Source organism: Arvicola amphibius, chromosome 6 (assembly GCF_903992535.2).
Source record: "Arvicola amphibius chromosome 6, mArvAmp1.2, whole genome shotgun sequence".
Classification (NCBI taxonomy): domain Eukaryota; kingdom Metazoa; phylum Chordata; class Mammalia; order Rodentia; family Cricetidae; genus Arvicola; species Arvicola amphibius.
Genome location: NC_052052.2, coordinates 34,906,745 through 34,920,208, shown reverse-complemented (window position 1 = coordinate 34,920,208; position 13,464 = coordinate 34,906,745). Strand labels below are relative to the sequence as shown.

At 47.6% G+C, this 13,464-nt stretch overlaps 1 protein-coding gene across 2 annotated transcripts; it reads right to left on the bottom strand.

The window, feature by feature from the left end:
- Positions 1 to 759: 759 nt before the first annotated feature.
- On the bottom strand, positions 760 to 7,044 carry Dmbx1 (diencephalon/mesencephalon homeobox 1). Of its 2 annotated transcripts, none has more exons than XM_038335170.1 (4): positions 6,882 to 7,044; positions 3,247 to 3,425; positions 2,602 to 2,950; positions 760 to 1,214 (listed from the first exon to the last, which is right to left on the bottom strand). In XM_038335170.1, exons 1-4 carry the CDS (start codon positions 7,033 to 7,035, stop codon positions 760 to 762), a joined length of 1,137 nt encoding a protein of 378 aa, XP_038191098.1. In that variant the 5' UTR covers positions 7,036 to 7,044. The 2 variants fall into 2 exon arrangements, with proteins under 2 accessions (XP_038191098.1, XP_038191096.1); XM_038335168.1 differs by having other exon boundaries at positions 3,247 to 3,442; positions 6,884 to 7,035.
- Between the last annotated feature and the right edge of the window lie 6,420 nt (positions 7,045 to 13,464).

The following is a 13,464-nucleotide window of genomic DNA, read 5'->3' as shown; positions in this document are numbered from 1 at the left end:
CTGCCTGTCGCTCCATGGCCTCCAGGTAGGGCTTTGTTGAATCTTGGGACATAGATTTGGAAGAGCTGCCTACAGAGGGTTCAGGTTAAGGGGGTAGATAGACAGGCAGGGCAGGAGGGAAACAGGAAGGAACAATATTACTAAAACCAAAGCTACAACCCCAAACAAAACACTATTTGAGAATACAGGACACTAACACAGCCAGCACCAAAGGAAGAAACCAGAGGCAGAGGGAAGGCATAGCAGTTAGATCCAGGTAGGCAGGGAGACAGGATCAAGATAGGGGCAGTGGGGAAGGGGAGCCAAGGGAAGAAAGGGGGAGGGAGGGAGGAAATAGGGGGAGGAAGGGAGTTCCAGAGCCAAAGGTAGCAGTGGCTATGTGATGGGAGCAGGGGAAGGAGCCTGGGGCAGGCAATGCCTGAAAATATAGTTTTATATATTTATATTTATATCTCACATTCCACACATCAACTTACTAGTGGGGAGGGCCAGGAGGGAGAAGACAATACTGAGGAGGGGATCTAGCCAGTTGCTCACCTCCTCCCCGTTTGACCTCCATGGGGTCCAAGCAGGGACATGCAGAGGGTATGTGGGATTCACCTGGGCCTGGGACTCTGCAGAAGGGACACGGGATGAGAGGACTCCAAGCCCCAGCATCCCTGAGCTCTCAAGATTAGTTCTGGGAGAACCTTCTGGGAATAAAAATGGGACTGAGACAGGGGCACACACAAGACCACGGTTGGGTTGGAAGCCAGACAGTCAATTGGGGAGTGTATCCAGTCCCAGGGAGGCCGCGTGCTGCTTGGCCCGGAGGCGAAGGTTTTCAATGCTTGTGGTTTTACTGTTCAGGGCAGCTGAGGCAGGTGCCAGGCCTGTAGGGGGCGCCGGCAGCAATGGGGACCCCCAGACACCCTGGTGGGCAGCAGCAGCTGCCGACAGGGATTGGTAGTAGGACTGGCAGTGCAGTGAGCTCAGTGGGGCCATGTTGACACCTAGGTAGGGCACCGCAGCAGCCGCAGCTGCAGCCGCAGCAGGTGCCGAGCCTCCCACTTCAAAAGACGAGTAGTGCACCAGGTTGTTGGTGGCTGCCATGTGCTGGCGAAACTGCTCCTGGAGACGGAAGAGGCTGAGCGGGGACGAGGAGTAGGAATGGGAAGGGCCCAGGAGGCCTCCCCCTGGTGCTGCAGGAGTCATGGGCAGGTTGCCTGGGGAATCTGCAAGCAGAGAACAAGAGCCAAGTATTCAGAACAAGAGGATTGGCCTTGGAGGAGATGGTCCCTCAGCTTCCTATCCCCTTGGTCCTGCAGTGAAGACAGTCTTTGGCTGACACCATCACCTCCCATATCAAGGGATATATATGTGTGTGTGTGTGTGTGTGTGTGTATGTCAAGGGGCATTCTCTAAAGTGACCCTCAGAATTTGGTTGGGAGGGACTTGTCAAGCCCCAGGGTTCCTGCCTGGGCACCCATGCCTGAGATCCTGGGAGCCCCTTAATCTTTTCAAGGAATATCCAGGACTCTCATCTCCTCATCTCCTCCCTCCTTGCCTAGCTTTGTGTTTGAATACACCTCAGGCCAGAGCTCTGTTCTTCTTAACGATGGCTAGGGGAGGAGGCTCCAGCCAGAGCAACTTTGTAGAAAAGAGATGGATATGCCTAGCCCTAAAAAAGAACCATCCCCATCTAAGAGTGGTGGTACACACCCTTAATCCCAGCTCTCAGGAGGCAGAGGCAGGTGGACCTTGGTGGAGCTTGGTCTACATAGGAAGTTCCAGGTCAGCTGGAGCTACATAGTAAAAAAAAAAAAAAAAAAAAAAAAAAAAAAAAAAAAAAAAAAAAAAAAAAAAAAAAAGCATTCTCTGGACCAGAGGTTCTCAACCTTCTTAACAACCATAAAATTATTTTTGTTGCTACATCGTAACTATAAGTTTGCTACTGTTAGGAATCATAATGTAAATATTTGTGTTTTCCAATGGCCTTAGGTGACTGACCTCTGAGAAAGGGTCCTCCAGTCCCCCCAGAGGGTCATGATCCACAGGTTTTAGACCTCTCAGCAGATGTCCCTTCCACAAGAGCTCCCAATGAACTAGACCCCTGAGATGAAAAAGTGCAGGCCAAGTCCTAAGAGAAGTTTGAATCAGGGTGAAATCTGCTGTATGGGAATCTCAGCAACAGTATGGTATTGTGAGAAAAGGCCTGGTCATTAGTCCTCATCAACCTAGACCGTGCCCAATATGGACAAGTTCAACAGAACCGCCATATACGGGCTGCCCATGCATGCTTCAGCATTGCCAGGGAGAAAAAAAGGTGTGGTATTGACCCAGCACACACCAGTACATAATTGCTAAATGGTGAATGGGCTCTAGCCGGCCCCTCACCTGCGCCCTCCTCAGCCTCCCTGCTGCCTAGCCCTTCTCCTGGAACTATCTATCTAGACCTTTCAAGGACTCAGCCACACTAGAGGGCGGACATGGGTCACAGGTCATGCTCCTGAATGCCAGTGATTGACCCTCCTGCTCTGATCCACATCACACACTCAGGCCCATCATGCCGGCTTTGGCTGGTCTCCCTGACCGGTGGGTCACCTCCCACCCAAGCCTCACCTGCCTTGGGGCTGCCCCTCTTGCAGCCCTGCACCTTGCTCTCAGATCCAGGGCTCTTCTCAGCTTTGGCCTCCTCGGCCCCAGCGCGAGAGTCCTCCTCACGGTCTGGCTGATCTTCAGGGGCTGACTCACTGGCCGATTGCTCCGACAGACTCAGCTGAAGCTCAGCAGGGGGATCACCAGTGGGCAGACTGGGAGGCTGTTCTGCCTCTAGCTGGCTGTCTGAGGCTGGGGCCTCCATCTTGCCTTCTCCGTGGGAGCCCTCGGCCTCCTTCTGTTTCTGGAGTTGTTCTTTCTGCAGGCTGCGCTGTTTCTTCCGGAACTTGGCCCTGCGGTTCTTGAACCAGACCTGGGGGTGGGGGACACAAAGAAGAGCAGTCAAGGGAGGAAAGACTGTACCCTGGGTACGCCAGGAGAAGTGTAGGTGATAATCCTCCACCCAACCCCACCTATCCTTTCTAAATGGGAATGAGGGAAGTAGGCATGTATCTCTGCACTGCCCTAGCAAACGGTAGGTCCTGGATAACTGGGCCCCAGTCTGATGGCTAGCACCCATCTGTAAGGTACAGTTGGGAGAGTTGGATCCTACCTGCACGCGGGCCTCGGGCAGATGGGTACACATAGCCAGCCTCTCGCGGACCCTACCTGCACGCGGGCCTCGGGCAGATTGGTACACATGGCCAGCCTCTCGCGCATCACCACATCTGGGTAATGCGTCTTCTGGAAGGTCTTCTCCAGGGCCTCAAGCTGCTGGGCTGTGAATGCCGTGCGACTACGACGTTGTTTGCGGTGCTGGGAACCATAACGGGCCTCCAAGATGATGTCTTGAAATGTACAGCCGTTGGAAGGCAAGCAGAGGGGGCCCATTTAATTATGGGAAATAAGTTTTGAATCTGATCATGCTCTGACCCACTTTGGACGCCCAAACAGGTGTCAGAGCTGACCCCTGACCCTTGGAAGTCACCCACCCTCTTTCCACTGGCTGGTATTGAAAATATTTCCTTCCTGTCAACCTGCATTCTCAGAACTACCGAGGACTAATTCAGCTCCACATGGCTATCAGGCACATGAGTGTTGGAGGGTATCCTCCTGATCTAACTGGTATTAAGGGTGTGTAGATAGGTAAGACCTCAAGATCCTTAAAGTCTCAATATACTAGACCAATAATGAAAACACATACTGTAGTCCTAGCACTCAAGAGGCCAAGACAAGGAGGCTTGTGAGTTCAAGTCTAGCCTGAGCTATACAGTGGAACCATATCTCAGAAAGAAAAAAAGTCTCAAAATGCTGTAATATTTTTTAAAATATTTATTTATTTATTATGTATACAATATTCTGTCTGTGTGTATGTCTGCAGGCCAGAAGAGGGCACCAGACCTCATTACAGATGATTGTGAGCCACCATGTGGTTGCCGGGAATTGAACTAAGGACCTTTGGAAGAGCAGGCAATGCTCTTAACCACTGAGCCATCTCTCCAGCCCCCATGCTATAATATTTTGAGATGACATGCTGCTAATGACCTAAAAACCCCTATCTCGATGATTCTGATCTCCTGTGGGCCTTGGATTCTGGCTATTAAGATTCCCTAGCATCAGAATATTGACCCTTAGCCTTGGGAAGCCAGTTTGTCAGCTGGTGCTGATCTCAAAGATTGCTTAGGGGAATTCTCACCAGGCATACCATCCTCTCTTTTACATCGGCTCTCATTCTCTTCCTTGGTCTCTATGTCTCTGATGGAGAAACATTGGATTCCTGGTCGTATTTCCTAAGCAAAAAGCTAAGCTTTAGCAGGGCCCTAGACACATGGGACAGGCTTATTACACCCAGCCTGGATCCCCACACTACAAGCTCAGAGGGGAGGGGCACAGGCTGTGGAGTATTGGTTCAACAGGCTTGCCTTTGTGTTTGGTAACATGAAAACCAGCCAGAATGGTATCTCTCAGGCTAGTGTCCAGTGCTTTTCCCTTCTGGTGACTGGCACCTGGGTTGTATGTTCCAATCACACAAAAATGGACCCTGTTGATGCTGGAGGGAACTCAAGTTGGTTTTGCCTATGAACAGTACCACAGACTCATCCTCTTGTGCCTCTGGAGTTGGGAAGCTTTCTACAAAACCTGAAATGGGAAATGGACAGCAAACTCTAGTCTTTGGAACTTCTTCAATTAAAGGAGAGACCCTTTATAACTTGTCCCAATCTTAGCCCAGGCAGGCCTGAGGTCATGGGTGCTACCCTTGGGCAGGAGAGGAACAGGGACCACTTAGTCACATCCATGCTGGTGGAGAGACAGCAGCTCAGCATCCTGCTGCTAACTCCAAGGACTATAAGGGGTGGGGTACTCAAGGGGAGAACAGCTCGTTGGTGCAGCACCTGCCATGGAAGGTAAGATTTCCGTAAAAATGTCCTAGTGGAGCCTCCTTCATTTTGGCATTTTGAAAGTGGGCTAAACACCCCAGTTCCTCTGTTCCTATCAATGTGCATGAGCTTCTGTCCTGAATCATCTCTGTGCTATAGTCCTTGAGGTAGATGTCACTATCATAGATGTCATTATCACATTAGACAAAGGGAATTCACTCCAAACTAGGGAAGCAGCCATACTGGGGCAGGTCTGCACTGACCACTGCCACACTGAACACTAATGTCTACACTGAGCTAAGAAAGGTGACCAGGGACTCAGTTGCTCAGAGGCCTGGCAAGGTCTAAAGGAGTAGGACTGGCTGCCAAATCCTCCCTACCAGTCTGGTATCTCAATGTAGGCATGGTCCTCAGACCCTCTCCCCTCCCTGTGCCTGGTCTCCTGCCAATCCTTCCCCCCCTTTGCAGCACCTTCAAAAGGCATCTGCCTCTTGGCATGCTGGCTTTCCTTTCTTCACCAGCCTAGCATGCTGCCCTGAACTGTCCACCATTGGCTCTGATCACCATGCCCTCTCATGATCTGTGGGCACTCTGTCTTCCAAGGGATTCTATGAAGTCCTTTACCACCACCTGGCGTGGGCATCAGTCCCCATGCAACAGGATTGGTTTGGACTGGAACATCATTAACTAGGCGGCATCATTTTCCAGGAACTGTAGCCCGCCATCAATGTCATTAACTCCTTCTCATACCCATTGTTATTATTTGGATATAAAATGGCCTGAAGGATCACATGTTAAAGACTTTGTCCCCAGATGGTGGCACTAGTAAAAGGTGATTTGGTCATGAAACTGCTAACCTTATCAATGGATTAATCCATTGATGAATTCATGGCCAAATGGACTGCCAAGAGACAGGCTAAGGAGAAGGAAGTGGGTGGACCTCTGGGGCATGTCTTGAGGGGTTTATCTTATCCTTGACCCATCCTCTCTGCTTCCAGCCTTTTGTGAGGTAAACAGCTTTACTATGTGATGCACTCTCTGACATGATGCCTTGATACAATCTCACAGCAAATAGAGCCAGTTGACCATGGCCCGAGACTTGTAAGACCATGACCCAAAACAAGGCTCCCCTCTTTTTAAGTTGTTTCTCTCTGATATTTCATCACAGCCACAGAAGCACTGGCACTGAAACCAGCGGAGAGGCAATCAGGAAGACAACCACAAGTCAGAGGACCGGACTACAGCTCTCTCACGGATGCTTAGGACTTGCTTGGGGCATTGAGTACTAGTGACTGTAAGCACAGCCAGGCTTTGCTGACCACTTCACAGTCGGCCAGTTGTCCTAGCACTACCCCCATCCTAGATGAAACGAGTTCAGAGAGGAAAGGTGAGTGGGTAGACAACTAACTACAAGTCTGACCCCACAGTTTTAGCCATACTGTTGTGTTCCGACCCCCACCCTCTCCACTACTTATTCTCTCTGAGCTTCAGTTCCTTTGTCTATAAAATGAAGTAGTAACCTTCTTCATGGGGCTTGAAGATGGGGAGAGAGAAAAAGAGAAAGAGATGGGAGAGATCCACAGAGCAGCCTGGCATTTAGCCAATACTTATAGGGAGATACTTTGTATCTCCAGTCTCCTTCTTTGCAGGTTTGTTATAGGGAACTGAAGGCTGAGGCAGCTCTAGGACCAGCACAGTGCAAACAAGCAAGCCTATCCCACAGGCACTTGCGCAGATGTTATATAAATGTATCCAAAGCCAGCAGAGCACAGATTTTGGCTTGTCATCTGTTCCTAAGTGACCTAAGGCTTTCTAAGATACCTAGAATAAGCTGCTTGCACATACCCCCCATTTGTCTTCTCTAGCCTCCTTTTTCATTCCCCAGCATCTTGTTCCCATGGCCAGGCAGGTCCCCAGGGCCCTTACCAGCTAGGCGCTCAGCCAGTGTAAGTGCATGCACCGATGGCCTGTAGTCAGGGGCATGCTGGGCCTGCTGGGCTGCCTGCTGGTGCAGGTTGTACATGGCGCTGAGTGAGTTCATCGCATGTAGGGAGTAGCCATTCACCCCGTAGTGCTGCATGGCGGTATCCGCCTGCAGGTGGAAAGAGAGAGAAGGATCATGAGGTGAGGCTGTTGCATTCTATCCTGGGAGAAACATGGACCCCAGCCAAGAACCTCAGTACCCACTTTACCCCAAGGACTTCTACACCAGATCAGAAGGTGCCCTTGCCCACAGAGTGCCCCGGGACTCCTCTTTCATTCACCCACTCATCCAGTCATTCACTCCGCAGGACTCGGGATGCGCAGTTAGATGGCTGGGGCTGGAATCACAGCTTTGGTCCTTTGGAGCTTTGTGACTTTGGACAATTCACTTAACTTCTCTGACCCTCAGTTTCTGTATCCAGAAAAGGGCACTCACAATAGGGCTCACCTGGGGTTACTGAGGACTAATATTTATGACATGGCCTAGGGTTTCTCTGTGTATCTCTGACTGTCCTGGAACTCAGTCTGTAGACTAGTCTGGCCTCGAACTCACAGAGATTCACCTGCCTCTGCTTCCCTGAGTGCTGAGATTAAAGGCGTGCGCCACCACCGCCCAGCTAGGGGCCCACTCTTTTAATCACACCACTGGGGGCATGGAGACAGGGAGATCAGGAGTTCAGGGTTATCCTCAGCTACAGAGCTAGTTCAAGGCCAGCCCGAATTACAAGGAGATCCTGCTTCAAAATAAAACAAACAAGTTAGTCCTCGTGACTGCCCAATCCATTTGCTACATTATATAACCCTCTCTTCATTCACGTCCCCAGGTGCTGACTCACGTGTACATCATCGACTTACACAGGCATCTATTCAGCCTACACCGCTGCGTTTCCCTGGAGCAAAGTCCAGAGCTGGATTCCCTACTGAGGCATTTGCTCTGATGAGAGGGTGATTTAAAACCCTAACATGCTTCACAGACATAAAACTATTGCTCTTACTGTAACACGTTCACAGGCATTACCTCTTTTATTCTCACAAATCTCCAAAAGGCAAGCAAGCCAAGAGCCACAAACCCCATTTGCAGGCTTAGGAAAAGAAGAAAGTCACGTTAAGGCAGACAGCCAATCCAAGGCCTGCCCCGCTCGATGTCACTAAGGTCGCCTTCTTTTGCAGTCAATTGCTCCTAGAAGGAGGTTATCAAGGAACACATCCTTCCTAGTGAGCTGTCTTATATAAGCAAGAAGCTGTCCAGGCCCCATCAGTCCCAGGTCACCTGCACCAGGTCACCTGCTTTTTCTGAGAGCACCCCACTCTGCATCAGCTTGAAATGTCAGTTTTGGAAAGTGACTCCCTGTTTGCAGCCACTCGAAGACACAGAGGTGTATTTATTGCCTGGATAGAGGAAGCAGAAAGGAAAGGCTGAGATAATGCGGGTTCTTTTCCTAGGGGAATATGTCCAGCCGTCTCAGCTCCCTGTTCTTACTGAAACAGACATATATATATATATATATATATATATATATATATATATATACACAACCATACAAACATACACAATCACAGACAGCACACACAGACATACATACAAAGACATTGTCAGCAAAGCATTCACAGAAACTATCTTACCTACCCAGAATTCAATGCCATCGTTCCAAGTTTCACATACATTCTCATAGGTGTCAATTCACACAACAGTCATCTATACACAGACGTTATACCATACACATTGTACATTTATGTATTAACTACGCGTTAAATACCCACCTACCAAGTACCAAAGCCCCTAACTCCGTGGAACTTACATTTCATGGACATAAAGATAAAATTAAAAAAAAATCTATAAATGTACTAGGTCTAACATCATAGGCCTGTTACCTCAGCTGTCTAGACACCCAGGCCTGAGATCATGAGGTCAAGGTCAGCCTGGGTAACTTAGTGAAACCTTGTCTTGAAACAAAAAATATAAAAAGGACTGGTCATATAGTTCATTGGTAGGGCACTTGCTCAGCAGGAGTACCCATAATACCTTCAATTCAATCCCCAGAGTGGTGGTGGTGAGTCTCTCTCTCTCTCTCTCTCTCTCTCTCTCTCTCTCTCTCTCTCTCTCTCTCTCTCTCTCTGTGTGTGTGTGTGTGTGTGTGTGTGTGTGTGTGTGTGTGTGTGTGTGTGTGTGAAATTAAAAATATATGCAATATATCAGGTAGGAACAAATACTCTGAAGCAAAATAAGGCAGGAAGAGAGAACGACAAGAAACAGAGGGGCGATTATTTCAGAGATGTGAAGCAGACCATGTGAAGCCAGGGAAAGGTCTTCCACGCTGGAGAATCAGTAAGGACAAAGGCCCTGAAATGTGAACAAGACTGAGCCTAGGAAGCAACAGCACCAGGGTATGGACAAGGGAGGAGGCTCAGCAGTCGAGAGCACTTGTTCTCAGAGGACCAGCTTCTCTTTCCAACATCCATTTGGTGGTCACAATCATCCATCACCCCAATTCCTGAGACCCAATGCTGTCTTCTGGCCTCTGGAGCCACCAGGCACAACAGGTGGTGACATACATGTAAGCAAAACATTCATGCATATAAAATAAAATAAATAGCCGGGCGGTGGTGGCACACGCCTTTAATCCCAGCACTCGGGAGGCAGAGGCAGGCGGATCTCTGAGTTCGAGGCCAGCCTGGTCTACAAGAGCTAGTTCCAGGACAGGCTCTAGAAACTACAGGGAAACCCTGTCTCGAAAAAACCAAAAATAAATAAATAAATAAATAAATAAATCTTAAACAAAAGAAAAAAGGAGCACCACAATGGTGGGGGACACAGCAACTGGAGGCTGGAGATAGGACGGCTATGGGGGGGTGGCTGCTGGGAGGTTTCTTGGTCCATCATAAAGAGTTTGGGTTTTTATCCTGAGTGTAATGGAAAGTCCCTAGAGGATCTTTTATAGAGAAGTAATGCGGTATTATTTGGGTTAGGAGTATATTGTGTGTGTGTGTGTGTGTGTGTGTGTGTGTGTGTACACGCACATCTGTGCATGTGATTTGGGTTAGGGGTGTGTGTGTGTACACATGTGTGTGTAAATACATGTAGAAGATAGAGATCAATCTCAGGTGTTGTTCCTTTTTTTGAGACAGAGTCTCTCATTGACCTGTATATTGATAATTCTGTCAAGCTGAGTGGCCAGCAAGCCCCAGGGATCCATGTCTGCACAGCAAGTAATTTATAGAGGCATTACTCCAATCTCCATGATTTCTTTTTTTGGGGGGACAGGGTTCAAGACATGGTTTCTCTGTGTAATAGTCCTGGAACTCGCTTTGGAGACCAAGCTGACCTCGAACTTACAGAGATCCACCTACCTCTGCCTCTCAAGTGCTGGGATTAAAAACATGCACAACAACCACCATCTGGCTCATTAGTTTCCTAATAAAGTTTATTATCTATCTATCTATCTATTTATTTATTTTGTGTGCATGTGAAGGTGTATGTGTGTGTGTGTATGTGTGTGTGTGTGTGTATATGTGTGTGTGTGTGTGTGTGTGTGTGTGTGTGTGTGGACATCAGAGGACAATCTGTGGGTCATTTTGTCCTTCCACCATCTGGGATCTGAGACCAAACTCAGACTGACAGACTTGGTGGCAAGTACCTTTTCCCACTGAGCCATTACACCAGCTCCAGGTGGAATGGAGCTTTGTGTGTGTGTGTGTGTGTGTGTGTGTGTGTTTTACATTTATTTATTTTTGTGTATCCAGTGTTCTGCTTGCATGTATGCCTTCATTTCAGAAGATGGCACCAGATCTCATTATAGATGGTTATGAGCCACCATGTGGTTGCTGGGAATTGAACTCAGGTCCTCTGATAGAGCCATCTCTCAGCCCCCCTTTTTTGTTTTTGTTTTTGTTTGTTTGCTTGCTTAATTTATTTGGATGTCGGGTAGAGAAGTCTGGGGCTGGTGGCTGACCTCATCCAATAGTTACAGAGGCCCACTCTATGCGCCACAAAGGTGAGCAGAAGTCTAAGAGAGGAGGAGAGGTGTGGTGATACAATGTGTTTAAACATTATTTCCCATGGTGGTGGTTGTCCTGGTGGTGGCACACGCCTTTAATCCTAGTACTGAGGAGACAGAGGCAGGTGATCTCCAGGCTTGAGCCCAGCCTGGTCTATAAGAGCTAGTTCCAGGACAGACAGGGCTACACAGAGAAACCCTGTCTCAAAAAACAAACAAACAAACAAAGTAAGTAGGAGAAGCCACAAAACTCAACAAACTTAGAAAAATACTAAACATATGAATTACATAGCAAATAGAAAAATTAAAAAGAATATTTCAAAGCTATTGTTCTGTTTGGTTTGAGACAAGGTAGCATCAGACTCACTCAGCGACTCTCAAGTGCTGGTCCTCTTACCTCCACCTGCTCAGTGCAGTTGAACTTGAACCCAGAGCCTTGGGCATGCTAGGCAAGTGCTCTACTAACTGAGTTGTATCTCCAGCCCTAATGTATGTAGTTTTAGTACTGAAGTAGGATACTTAAGAAAAGGCAAGTTAAGGAAATGAAGAAATAACTCATTAAGGAAGCAATGTGAGGAACCAAATGACATATGACAAAACCCTTAGTTATAATCACAGAAAGAAAAAGAACAATAATTTATTTTTCACCGATTAGATTATCAAACACAGAGAACAATTATTATCCAGGGTCACTACACAGGGGAGTGGTAAATGGTCCTTCTCCTACCTCAGTGATGAAAAAGCTCTTTATTCTCTGCACCCGAAGCCTTCAGAGAGCATATCATCTTTCATTTAACAATCCCATTTCTAGAAATTTATCCCTCAAGTATGCAGAGATATGTGTACAGGAATATTCATCACATCACTGCTTATGATGGCAAACAATTGGGAAGTTAACTGTCCATCGAGAAAGGATTAGTTCAGCAAATGAGGGTACGGTCACGGCCCACAACGAAATACAGCGCATAGCTTAAAACAATGATATGTGTCTATATGTGCTGATGCTCGCAATATATGGCTGGGTGGAAGAAATAGGTAACAAACAAGATGCCTGATGTGATCTCATTTTTGTAATGTATGAATAAATATACATAGCAAAGAGTCTAGAAGGTTATGCCCTGAAATGTTGACAGAGGTTATCTCTAAGAGATAGTAGATGGGATTATAGGAAATTTCCACATTTATATATTTATTATACTTATAATCTTATTGTTGGGGTGTGAGTGGGTGGAGGGTTATTATCTGTTCCAATGGATGCAGAGATGGAGCTAGGCTTCCAAGAGTGTCACAAGCTCCAGATGAGGCAGGGGAATCAAAACTTGAAAAAAAATCTTCTCCATCCTCTGCCCAGTCCTGTGACTGCAATGCCCCTCCCCCACCAAACTAGGGCTTTACTGCTTTAAAGCATACTAGTGCAGGCAGCGACATCTAACTCACTTAGTGATCACAGGTCTCACATTTTTTGATACACAAAGAGTCAGGGGTTGTTGTTATTGTTGTTCTTGTTGTTTTTGTTTTGAGCTGGGGGTCTTTCTGTACAATCCTGGCTGGACTGGAACTCCCCATGTAGTCCAAACTGGCCTCAAACTCAGAAATCCACCTGCCTCTGCTTCCCAAGTGCTGAGATCAAAGATGTATCCTCCCATCCCAGCTCAAAGCATCTTCAGTAAGTTAGCCAAGAGATACATGACCCAGCGTCATAAATGCCTCGATACAGAAGCCTTTGGTCCCCCAAGACTGTCCCAGTCTGGCTTCCCCCCCCCACCTCTCTGTTCAGCTGGATGCTCTGTTTCTTCCTTAGCTCCCAGAAATACCTCACTACCTGCCACTCCTTGTTGCTTTTTTCTATAGGCCTCTACCGGAAATGCAGACTTTTCAAGAAGTGCTAGCCCAAGGACTCCTCCCTGCAGAAGGACATCCCTCAGCCTAGGAGTAGGCTCCAGACAAGTACACCTAAGGAAGAAAACGGATGATAACGGTTGACAATTATGCTTCCCATTTACATAACGCACTTTCTCTACCAAACACAATACTATGCACCTCACATGGATTCTCTCTCTCTGCTGGGGATGTAATCTTAGACCTTGTTCGTGCTAGGCAGTGCTCTACCACTAAGCCACACTCCCAGTCTTACATAGCTTTTCTGAATTCTATCGCCTACATCAGAATATGATAAAGACACTTCCAGCTCCCCAACTAGACAGCTCCTTTGTAGCAGAGACTATATCTCATGCGTTTCTGAACACCCCAACTCCAGTCCAGATTACCAGGTCTCACACAAAACCAGGACTCAGGCGATTAAGATTTGATGAATGAATTAATGACAACTATTTATTAAGTAGCTCTGAAACACAGACATCACCATCAATCCTCCCAATGCCATACGAGGTAGAAACTGCTATTATCCCTATCTTATATATATGGAAATGGGAGATAAGAATGATCGGATAATTTGCTGAAGTCCAATCACCTGGAAAGTGATGGCATATTTCCACAGGTGAAGTTTCTGTCGCCAGCCAGGCTCTCCCATT